Consider the following 12,274-nt stretch of genomic DNA (forward strand, 5'->3'; position numbering starts at 1 on the left):
AATTGATACAACAATCGGAGACTATATGACTAATGATGCTTCCCTTTTCAACCTCTAGCTTCTTACTCTGCCTATTTCACAAGTGAACGACCAAACTTCTGGATTAGATTTGCCTCAACTTTTTAAGCAACCATTTTGAATGCAGCTCATCTCTAGGCCCTCAAAACAGACTTCAAATCCGACTCCAATCAACAGGATAAAATGTCGATGGCAGCAACACAGTGAAATTAAATCCAGGTCTTCCACTCAGCCTGAAAACAACTCTTGAAACAACCCAAAGAAACCACCCCAAGATCCACAATCCCTTCCTTAGCCTATCAAACCAAGCTTTAGCATGAGTATTCTTGAATGAAAAGGAGAGAGATGGAGATAGAGTGAAGGAGCGAGATAGGCAGCATGAGGGAGGGTTTGGGTTTTCCATTCGAGAGACAGAGTGAGTGAGAGAGCAGAAAGAGAGGGCTCAATTTTGGATCGAGAGAGTGAGAGAGCAGCAGAGATGGGGGTAAAGAATTCGATCCCCTGTACGCACAGCTCCTCAGTTTCCTTCTTGTGCCCCTTACGTGGCAAGCGCTCATTGGTCTCCGATGCAGAAGGTTTATATGAGACACCTGCATGAAGTTATTCTTTCTTTAAATAGTTACCAGTTCTTCAATCAGCATATCATGAAGCAACCTGTTTCTCACGTGATAATATAACTCCTTAATCATTTCACATTATCTAATTTACGCATGTGAGTGACAACAGCAAACAACTCGAACTCTGATGACAACTCATTTTAAGAAGGAAATATCTATTCTCAACTCGGCTCATTAAGATAGAAGATGATAGATGGGGGGTGCTGTGTCCAGGGAAAATGGGAATTGCAAATAACGGTCAACCCTCCTCGACATTTTCCAATTTGATGAGGAAGCAAGAAATCGGTGGAAGCTTTCTTTCTGATGGACATTTGTTTGACAGAGGGAAAATGGTACCTTTGAGCTTTGATGTGGAAGTCGTTCTCAATGTGCCAGAAAAAAAAACTCCCAAAACGTCTCTCAATTACCAACTCAAGAACGGATAAAGCAATTATTCCAGAGAGCAGCCTTGAGAAGGAAGAGAAAATACAAGGCAAGACAAGACGGAATGAGAACAAGACAACAAACATCGTCAGAGAAAAATAAAGAAGTTGATCATTTACACAAACTATAACAAATGATTACCCCCCTAGTTCGATTACTTGATTCAAAGTTCTTGCTGGGATAACCGAGCCCTTACCCATTTCATACCTGCTCACAAGAAGCAAGCATGCTCCCTGATCAGCTCTTCATATTCTTATCACAAATCAACCGCACAGGTATTTTCCACAACTCATCACATGGAGTCACTAGATGGAGCATTTAGAGCAAACTCTTCAAGGCACAATGACATTCATAAATTTCCTTTTCGCAAAAGCCAGCCACCATTTATTTGGAGTCCCATTGGGTCTATATGCAACACTCAATAATCTTCCACTTGTTTCCTCCCTGATCTGCTTCAGATAATTCCTCAGCAGCTCTGCATTCAGTTATTAAAAAAATAAGAACAAAAAGTATATTTAATGCTTCTGCATTCAGTCACATGGAAGTGGGGATGTTTATGCAGAAGACCAGACCGACATACCACATGTCTGGATCATATATCAACATTCCCCACTTAAAAGTAATAAGGATCAATAACTTCGTGCAGAAATTATATTTCAGTTCAAAGTTAAGTAATACAGGTCCAAACTATGAAAAAAAATGTGCAGGGAAGGATGCCAAAATCTTATGATATATGAAGTACCCAAACCTTTAAGCATATCGATCTAAAAATCTTCCAAGGAAAAATCATCGGTATTAAAATGATAAGAACATTATTTTAATATCACGCATCATAAACAAAGATGCAGAAAATAACAAAAAAGACAGAAAGCATAGTAGGTGGACTTTCTTCAAGTTCAAACAGAAGGGCACCAAAGAAGTTGTCATGCTCAAGAACTTGTCAGAATAACTATTAACTAGGTAGAGAACAGTAGGAAAAGTTGAATTTATGATTCTATCCATATATACTATTCATTTCAAACATGTCTACTATTCATTTATAGATTAGAACAAATTGTTCAATTAATCATCGTCATGAAAATAAAAAATGAACGAAAAATCAAACTAGGATGCTTGCTCTACTCATCACAAAGTCCAAAAGTTTCAAACTAAATTTTCAATACATCATCCAATGTCAAGATGAAGCTACATCATAAAATATCTTCACATGTACAGCAGTTCTTTTTGGTAAGTACTAAATAATTTATTGATGAGAATAATAGGCATAGACCATGTACACAGGACATATACAAGATAGAAGTCAATTAATCATAGAATAACCAATACTAGCGTTGGGGCAAGCAACATGACAATAAGCTTTCTATCACACATTCTAATAATGAACACAAAAGACAACGAGTGTCACCTGCTTCCTTCTGAGACTGAGGAAGGGGGAAAAGGCCTGGAAAAGGAAAACCAGGCTCTCCAGGGACAGGAACCTTTTCCAGACCCAAGTTGATGATGGCCTTGGTTCCTTCAGCCAAAGTTCTGCAGCCTTCAAGCCTCTTCAAAGCCACATTAATGTACAATGTCAAATAGATGAGGAGTTTATCCGCTGAGCTTTTGATATCAAAGTTTCGGAAGAAGACATTCGCGCGAAAGAATGTGATGGCTTCATCAACAATATCGGTTCTATCTGCACACACAGATGCTTCAATATACAAAGATAAAACGAAATGGACATCTCACTCTTACTCAATTTTTCTTTCACAAATTCTTTTTCCTCCAAACAATTACTACAGATCTGTTATATCCATACCTCAATAGGCAAATGCTACCGACAAAAACTATGTATATTTTTCACCAATGACAGTAAATTACATGTATCAGTCTTGTCCACAGATAGATAGCAACTGTAGTGGCCCAGCAATACGTGGGAGGATAAAAATTTTGTTTGTATAGCTATTGTAAGAGAACGAAGCATTCGAAACAATTAATCGCCATGGACTTGGGGATAAAGAAAGTAAAAAACCTTGATCAGAAGCTGGAGCAGGGCCCTTTATATGGCTTTTCAGAGGGAGCAGAGGGCACCCACAAGCTTTAGTCATTCCTTCCTCATCCACAAAACTAGAGTGATAAACCTGTCATCACAATCATCTCTATAATTTCACCATTCAGAAAAATCCGACATTTGTTTATTCGATGCAGAAATGCAAAACGAAAACAAATACAGCAATCCCAAAAAGTAAAAAAGCATATGAAGGCATTTTAATCAGCGTAAAAACTGAAACTTTATTAAGTGGAGGTTCGATTCACATACCATATTTCTCTTTTCCAGATAAACTAAGCTATTATTACAGCAGTCCGAGCTCAAGAATTAGGTTTTGCCGAATGCAACCCAATAATTCTGGAGGAGATCATCAATATGGGGCCAGATTAAAGAGTCAATTTTGGGGTAAAAATCTCGATATTTGCAATTTAGGGTCTAAAATTACCTGAATTCTCACTTAGGAGGGGCAGATATTTTACCCTCTCTAGATCGGATCGGAAATGGTGGAAACTACGGAAGCAAGAAAGCTCGGCGAACTGGTCTGACGTAATCGGTAGTGGGGAAAAAAGTGAAACGACACCAGTTTGGATGCCGACTTTAAATTATAAGGTAATTTTAGAACAGGATAATGATATGGGTATTGTCGTGTATTAATTTTTCAATAACATAATATTTTATTATTGAATGAGTATCACCTCATTCGTACTTGAATCTGAGAATATGTAATTATTTTAGGCTTAATTTGAATTGAGAAATACTCTCATCTCATTTTATCTGATCTCATTATTATAATTTTTATAAATTTTTATATAAAATACAATAAATAATTCAACAATTTTAAATCTTAAAAAAAATATTATAATAATATTTTATTCAACTTTTAACTTTTATCTTAATTCATCTCATTTCAACTCACTATCCAAACTTAACATCTGCCACAAAATTTGGTGCATGTTTAGAATTGTGGTAAGTAATATACTTTTGAGTTTTAAGATTTTTAGTTGTAGAGCTTAAGTAATAAATTCTAATAGTAAAAGGGCAAAATTTTAATATCTAAAGTTGTATAGATATTTTTACTTTTTGACAATCTTTAAAATTGGAACTACGTTCAGCATTTTCTTGAAATGTTTGGAGAAAACTATTAAAATGATCCTTTTCTTGAAACGTACTTCTTATTTTAAAAAAAAATTAAAAAGTAATTTAATATGTAATAGTCAAACAACCTAATTTTATCATTAAAAAACTTTTTAAAGTATTTAACCATCTTTTACTATCCCTAACGAAATCCCAAACACTCTTGGTATCTTCTCCACATACTATTTATAGAGAGCTTAACTAGTTTCAAAGGATGTCATGGGCATATTAAAATCATCTCATCTCATCATTATAATTTTCACAAATTCTCACATAAAAGATAATAAATAATTCAATTTTTTCAAATTTCAAAATAATAATAATATTAAAAAAATATTCTAATAATATTTTATTCAACTTTCATCTAAAACCATCTTATCTCATCTCACTATCCAAATCCTACCTAAGAATCGATAAACTAACATTCCCAACCTTAAATGATATGTTATCCTTACTTTGTAAATAGGTTGGTTTTTTACACATTGGTTTTGGTTTTGATTTTGGATTTTCTAATAATCTCAAAGTGTTAAAATGTGTCTTTAAATTCTTCCATTAGAAGTGAATGTTATCCATAAAATTAGGGTGTCATCGTCTTTAAGAAAAAATGAGATTATTAGAAAATCCAGCTCATCTCATCTCAGCTCTAAGAAAAAGTAAGTGTAAACCAAACAAATAGCAAGTATCCCATCCGCCTGATAAAAACTCGATGGCTGGCTTTAGACACTACAAATTTAAAAGAAAGAAAAAACCTTGGATTCAGATTTAAGCTAGTATGCCATCTTCTCCTCTTCTCCTTCATTTTTTCTTTTCTTTTTCTTCCTTTTTCTCAATTCTCTCCCACAAGGGTCTTTGGTCAATGTTGTGGTGTGTCTCTACAAGCAGAGAAACACATGGGATCTATACTTTTGCACATTTTATCAGATTTATTGATTGTGGTTGACTTGTATATGAATCATGAATAAAAATGAGATGAAATACGTCCGCTCATTCAATAGATACGAATGGATGGTGGTAGGGGCATGGGCAGGGACGGGGACGGGGACGGGAAGCACAGGACCACTCCACCAAGACATAGATGAGAGGTGAGAAGGATATGAGCGGGTAGAAATCCTATATGTAATTTTCTATATAGGTACATACATGTATACACTTCGACTCATTTATTAAACAAGTTGGACTCATCTAACTTGATATTTCTTTTGTTATAATTTTTAACATCACAAATGTTGTTCAATTACTTAATAAATATAATTCGTTACATAGATGTCTACTAAGGTATACATATTGGGAGTTGGTCAAGAATTGGACTAATGACAAAAAAGTTATTCTCCTCCAACATATTTTTAGAGGAGCAATACTAAGTATAGTCTCCATTTTAAGATTGTAATGTAAGTTTAGACAATTTTATCTTTAAAATATTTTAAAATTATAAAAATACTCCTCTTAAAATGATATTTTTTCTTATTTAATGAAGGGTCTGGACTCTGTACATACTATCTCTGAGTGAAAATTGCAAATAAAATTTCTATTTTTAGAGAGATCAACCAAGCGGCGAACTTCTTGGCAAAACAAGGGACAAATGGCTGTGAGGGTATTTTTTTTTTAGGAATGCTGGGCATCAGCCTACAGCCGCAGCACACCTCACGTAATTTTTTTTTTTTTTTCAACCCTCAATACACGGGTGTGCAGCGGTTATAGGCTGATGCATATATTTTTTCTTTTTTTTTTTAGGAACTCCGATCTACCACGAGTTTTAGTTGGCATGTTGAGAATAAAGTTGGGCCTACCGGTCCTTCGGCTCAAATGAGGCTTTTTATGCGTAGATAGTTGATAAATAGATTATAGTCTTACCTAACACCTTGACCTTGTCAAAAGAGTATAATGTTTTAAATATAATTTCCTTCCACCATTCATGAGAGTTTTTTATCAATAAAATTATTATTTTTTTAAAAAAAAAAGGTACACATAAACTACATAAAAATAGTGATATAAGTTCAAAAGTTAGACAATCTAACTTTCAAAAATTTATGAATTTCGTTTACCTTACTAGGTGGAATGATATAATCTCTTATAAGTAATTAGTAGTAATCATTTATGAATATGAGTTTCTTATATAGTATGAGATTTTAATAATGAAATTAATTTTATTTTAAAAATAATAATAGATTAATTAAAAAAATCGTGAATACATTTAAATTTATTAAAAAATGAATTAACTTATCATAAATATAAAATATAAGTCGATAATAATTTTGAGATCGACCCATATTCAAATTAAATTAAATGATGGGCTCAAATAACTCTATAATTATCCTGATTATAATTATAAACTTTTCATCTCTTTTGCTTTCTTTCTTACCTATTTTTCTCAATCATCTTGATTAAAGAAAATATATTTATAATTATAAATTATACAACAATCGTATAATCATTTAAAAAAAATAAAATATAGAATTTATATAAAAAATTAATCTTTTAATTTTTTAACAATAAATTTTATTATTTTTTAAAATAATTATACGATATTTATCTATTTCATAATTATATATAAATTATTATTTGGATTATATTATACGGATAAGGCCATAACCCTTTTTATTTTTAATTTTTTTTTACTTGGCTATATCGGTCTAAAATCTTGGTATTTACCTAGTAATCATCATGGTGGCCCCAAGGCTAATCCTTACTCGACCAGGAGACAATGCTGGTCCAACAAGAAACCCACAGTTCTCTGGTTATTAAAGACTGGTTTTTCTATATTAAAATAATCACTTCTATATAGTTTTGTTGACGTCTTTAAATTTTCAGTTTTTTTTTTTCTATTATATTTTTTAAAACTAATTTCTTCTGTACACTTTCAGTTCAATTTATTAACAAAAAACTAGTTTAATTTTTAATAATATTCTTAAAAGGAAATTTGATGAAAATAATTTAAAAGAAATAATATTTATAATTATAAAATGTATAAACGTCGCATATTTTTTTTGAAAAAAAAAATAAATATGAGATCTATATAAAAAAATTAATTTTTTAATAATAATTTTTTTTTTTTTAAATACACGACGCTTATACAATTCATGACTGCATGCACTACTCATAATTTATTGAAAATTTGAAATTACCACGCACCAAAAGAAATACAAATTAATTTATGTCAGCTTCGTGAAGAAGACAACGAATAATATGTGGGCCACCAAGAATAATATGTCTTTGTTGTGCAATATTATTCAATATTAAGGTACTTTGGCCATGTACTTTTCCCCCACTCTGGACCATAAATATATGTACCTACCTCACAGAATATTTGAAACAGTGGTCTCTGGATTTCTGCACTCCACTCGAGTTTCTCGTATGTGCAACACATCAACATCATGTTTTCCTAGTCTTGGCATCACAACCTTGCAATCTGGCCCTATTTCAAAGGCAGCGGAGTCCGGATCAGATTCCTGATCTTCCGAATATTATTTTGCATTAAGTTAGATCAGCATCAGATTTTTAGTAACTTTATATTCAAATACTTTTCACACTTCAGAAAGAGATAGACACAAAATATATAAATTTCATACCAATGGGCAACTCTGTATTGGAGGGTCCTACATGTAAAACTTTGAAATTGCAAGGCTGTGATCATATTGAGTTCATCTTCTGGTTGATGATCCATTATCACAGCCTCTGCAATTTCTTTCTGTCATCGTTATATAAATTTCTTAGATCCTAAAAAGGAGAGGTGGGATTCAATCACTGGCATTCTTTTAAGAGTATAGAGTTGTCAAACTTGGTTTCATTCAAAGTACTAAAATGATTAATATCTTTGACTCTTGTAATTCTGTGATATGTTGGTGGAACTACTAATAATGGTAGATTTTCATGGTCTCTATTACTCAAAACCATTTTGAGGTTACACCAGCCTAGCAAGTTCAAGCAAGTGTCAAAATCTCTTTGGCATGACATTTTTAATGATGAAAGACAAGGTTATCACATCTCTTGCTTGCTTCTAAGCTTCAATTTGCTTGAACTGTCTCTGTAGCAGTTAACTTTACCTTTGAAGCAACCTTGTAAACAGAGTGGTTGGTCATTGGAAGAAAAAGCTAAAACTTCCACATACAAAGACCAAAATTTTGGGCAAAGTAACATCCATACAAAGCTAAAGTTAATTGAGAGCAAGAAGGAAATCGTGAAAGAAACACTGCAACATAAAAAGATTACAACTTTAGAAACTCGCACATTACCCTATATTTCTCCCAAAAATAGTACCCTAAAGAAATCCCAACCCTTAAAACCCACCAGAGCTTGTTCGGCATAATTTACAGTTCATATCGGTGACCGAGTCTCCAAGGCCAAAGAATGATAATAACAAAGCTAAGCTGTACATGATGATGGCATTCTACTAGGGGAAACCTTCATTAGTCATAGTAGAAGAAGACGATGGTTGCCAATTAAATGAGGCTTGTGAATGATGATGTTAACATGTAGGGGATATTGGCCAGAGGCCCTCTTTGGCAGGCAAGCTCGTGGATGTCCTTCACAATGTTGAAGACAGCCTCCGGTTGTGCTAGTTTAAGAGAATTCTCTGACATTCTCTTGAGCTCATCTTTCTTGGTGCTGAACCATTCGGTAACGATTCTAGCCGTTTCTTTAGGACTTCTAGTGAAGACACCAGCCCCATTGTCCACTACATAAGGTACATTGCCCTTTTCCTGAGGTTCCGAGACAAGCAAAACAAGGTTAGTATTTGGTAACGAGGGTACACATCTAGAAACTTAAATTAGTCACGTTATCTATCTCCAATGCACATGAAATTCTTGATTACTAACTTGTCCAGGGATGTAGTCGTTGAGAATAATTGGAAGCCCCCTGATCAATGCCTCTGCAATTGTACCAGGTCCAGCCTATGAAACATAGTAACAAACCATTAGTAAGATGCTTGAAAATAAGCACAAGATAAAGGGGACTCTGAGGAGAGGGATTTCCTAACATACTTTAGTGATTATGCAGTCACAAGCTCCCATCCATTTCTCCATTTGGGTCTCAAACCCTCTCACCTCAATAGCAAAGAGGAAAAAACATTTAATGCCTGCTCAAAATGAATGAATGTATTGTCTTGCTCCAGACAAGTTTAAGAAAAGCCATTAATTACCTTAACTGGGATCTTCCACTGCTCGGTTTCAAGCGAAGATGCTAAGGTTTTGTTACGGCCACATATGATAATCAATTGCCCCATTGGTTTATCAAGCTCTTTATCCATGAGTGATTCCCCAAGCGCCAATGCAGTTTTCTTAACAGGTCCCATCCCTTCACCACCTCCCATTAGCAAAACAGCAGGCAAGTCAGGATCCATCTCAAGTTCTTCTCTCAACTGATCCTGTAATAAAGAAAACATAAGGCAAACAGAACAATATAAAAATTAGAAATTCAAGTCAATAAATCCCTCATAGAATCGTAATCTCAAAATAGGCATACATGTACGCACTTTTGACAGAACTGCACGAGCAAAAGAAGGCCGAATGGGCAACCCAAAAACCCGGACTTGAGACTCTTCAAGGCCATCAAGCAAAGCTCTTTTGGCTACCTCCTGTGATGGGCAGTAGCATCTATTAACCCCAGGGTGAAACCTGGATATGTATATGTATATATTCAGCTTGAAAGTTAGAACATAATAATGCAAAGTGAAGCATGATTATTAATCTTGGGGTTAATTTAACTAACCAAGTAGGATGGCAAGAATTAAGATCTGTGATGACAGTGGCAAATACCACTTTCTTCTGGAGGCCTTGCCATTTAAGAACCCACAAAGGAATATGTTGCATCAAAGGATGAACACTAATGATGATATCTGGCTTGTACTCCATTAGACCAGCTTCCACCTCCCTGCAATCCAGCGCCAATCATGTGAGAAACCCATTAAACGACAAATATATTTGTAATACGATAAGTTTCTTGACACCTAAGCAATCACGTGATACAGCTAAGAGAAAATATCATATTGTCCTCAAAAGTAAGCAGCCATGTCCTCTATAATGATGACTGCAACAACATACACATAAATATTTGACGACATAAAATATCATACATCGAAATGTTAAACGAATCATTGGAAGCTAAAGTTGAAAGTACTTTAAGATCTTAGTGACGAAACAACAGCATCAACTCAACTCATAATATATGATGGAAACTGCAATCCACTTGCAAGAAATTAATTATATATAATCATATGCAATCGTAAAGTGGTCTCAAGACGAGCCATATAATTCCGACGTTTTGAGCATTCACATTTTTTAGACTATCAAGTTAGAAGAATTTTCTTTTAAATTATCCGAGGTGCACAGACCCTCACACATGCAGAAAATTCATTGCCAAGCGTAAGTGCACACCCAAAATTAATAGAAGAAAAAAATTACATATTATCCTATGCTCACATTTTGTAAGTGAAATGAGGGTGAAAAGTTTACGAGGGTTAAGAGAATCAAAGTACTTGGCATAGTAGGCAGCAATGGCAGCAAGATAGAAGCTGTGTATCCATCGAGGATAGGTACTGTGGAAAGCGACCTTCCATAGCTGCACATGTTTCACCATGAACTTGTACGATCTCTCCATGTCGTTCAACGGCCAGCCGGTATATTCTTTCCATACATCTTTCACAAATATCTAAAATAAGAAGATGCCACAGGTGAGTAAAAAACAGAGAAAAAAACAAAGGATTATGGCAACTGATAATTATTCAAAATGGGACTACACATGATATAATAGATCCTTCGATTTGACAGAACAGGAAAGGTTTTTGATATTCGAGAGGAATTTAATAAGGAGAAAAAAATGGCATTTTCCCCTTCAGCATCACTACTATAACAGCTGGGTTAAAGACGTTCAAAGGAGAAAAAAATCGGAGAACATATACCGGTAGCGGCAAAGTCGAAGAATTAGAACAATATGATATCGTCAAGTCTATGATTCGCTAACCTTTTTTAGCTTAATTTTTAAGAAAGGAAAATTCCTGGAGGAATTGGCTGAAAAGAATAATCATGAATACGTTAAATCTGAATTTGAAGATCTTAAAGGTAAGGTGAAGAGCAGTAAACCCTGGAGAGAGAGAGAGTCTGTGTGGCAGATAATTCCAAGAAGAACATGATTGACCACATATTACGTAAGCTTTATGCAGAAAAAAAAAAGTGATTAGGAAGGAAAAATATCTGGCATCAAGCAAGACTCCATAGGAAATAACAGAGCAGATAAAGCCAAGGAAGCCTTCTTAATAAGAACATAAAGGCATGATATTCACAATTCTGCATCAACTGTTCATGATTCTTTGCTCTCACGGAAAGAAACTTAATAGTGCCAAATAAGACTATCAGATCAACAAGAACAAGTTCTCAAGAAAGGAAACGACCTCGAATGAATCCGACAAACTTTTTTAAAAAAATGCAAATTGAACAAAAAGAAAAGGGAACCCAGAAGAGATTCAAGGGAAATCACCCTGTACTCGTCCCCGAACTCAATCTGGAAGGCGTTGCGGATGGCCTCGGCGGAGGCTCTGTGTCCTCCACCGGTGTCACTCATGAGAATCAGCACGTTCTTGGTCCTCTCAGCTCCAATCTGCACCAGCTCCATGTTCCCATCCTCGTCATAATCATCCTCGCACTCGTTCGAGCACCGCCTGTGGCTGCTGTTGGTCCCGTTGTAGTACCCTCCAACCCTCTGGAACACCTTCTCCGTTATCGACTTCCTCGGCGTCGCCACGGAGATCACCATGTCGGCACGACACCAATTGTTCCCAAACTTGCAAAGACCCAGTTGAAAACAACGGTCAAAATGTCCCCTTTCCCGCCACCGGGAATGGGAATTTTCCTGCAGAGAGAGGAAGAGAAAAACAAAGAATATATAACAGAGTCTGATGGAGGAGAGGGAGTTGTGGGACAAAGCGGAGGAAAATATACGATTGGCGTTGTGTGTATGTAATGTATGTGTTATGTGGGTGTCTTGGGGGTGTTGAAGTTTTAAGGTTGGGGAGGTCCGAGTTGGCAAAATGCGATGTCACTGGTTACAGGTGTTTGGATTC

General features: G+C 35.1%; 2 protein-coding genes across 3 annotated transcripts; both read right to left on the reverse strand.

Moving 5' to 3' along the window:
- Positions 1 to 1,057: 1,057 nt before the first annotated feature.
- On the reverse strand, positions 1,058 to 3,704 carry LOC108995576 (actin-related protein 2/3 complex subunit 3). 2 transcript variants are annotated; one of them, XM_018971165.2, is made up of 5 exons: positions 3,533 to 3,704; positions 3,358 to 3,444; positions 3,070 to 3,178; positions 2,464 to 2,733; positions 1,058 to 1,533 (listed from the first exon to the last, which is right to left on the reverse strand). In XM_018971165.2, exons 2-5 carry the CDS (start codon positions 3,358 to 3,360, stop codon positions 1,391 to 1,393), a joined length of 525 nt encoding a protein of 174 aa, XP_018826710.1. In that variant the 5' UTR covers positions 3,361 to 3,444; positions 3,533 to 3,704; the 3' UTR covers positions 1,058 to 1,390. The 2 variants fall into 2 exon arrangements, with proteins under 2 accessions (XP_018826710.1, XP_035550466.1); XM_035694573.1 differs by having other exon boundaries at positions 3,070 to 3,196; positions 3,533 to 3,669.
- A 4,685-nt stretch (positions 3,705 to 8,389) lies between these two features.
- LOC108995671 (monogalactosyldiacylglycerol synthase 2, chloroplastic-like) lies at positions 8,390 to 12,274 on the reverse strand. Its single transcript, XM_035683184.1, has 8 exons — positions 11,692 to 12,274; positions 10,694 to 10,866; positions 9,928 to 10,089; positions 9,692 to 9,833; positions 9,359 to 9,583; positions 9,201 to 9,263; positions 9,036 to 9,110; positions 8,390 to 8,918 (listed from the first exon to the last, which is right to left on the reverse strand). The coding sequence occupies exons 1-8, from the start codon at positions 11,965 to 11,967 to the stop codon at positions 8,658 to 8,660; spliced, it is 1,377 nt and encodes a 458-aa protein (XP_035539077.1). The 5' UTR covers positions 11,968 to 12,274; the 3' UTR covers positions 8,390 to 8,657.

This window comes from Juglans regia, chromosome 1, assembly GCF_001411555.2.
Source record: "Juglans regia cultivar Chandler chromosome 1, Walnut 2.0, whole genome shotgun sequence".
Lineage (NCBI taxonomy): Eukaryota > Viridiplantae > Streptophyta > Magnoliopsida > Fagales > Juglandaceae > Juglans > Juglans regia.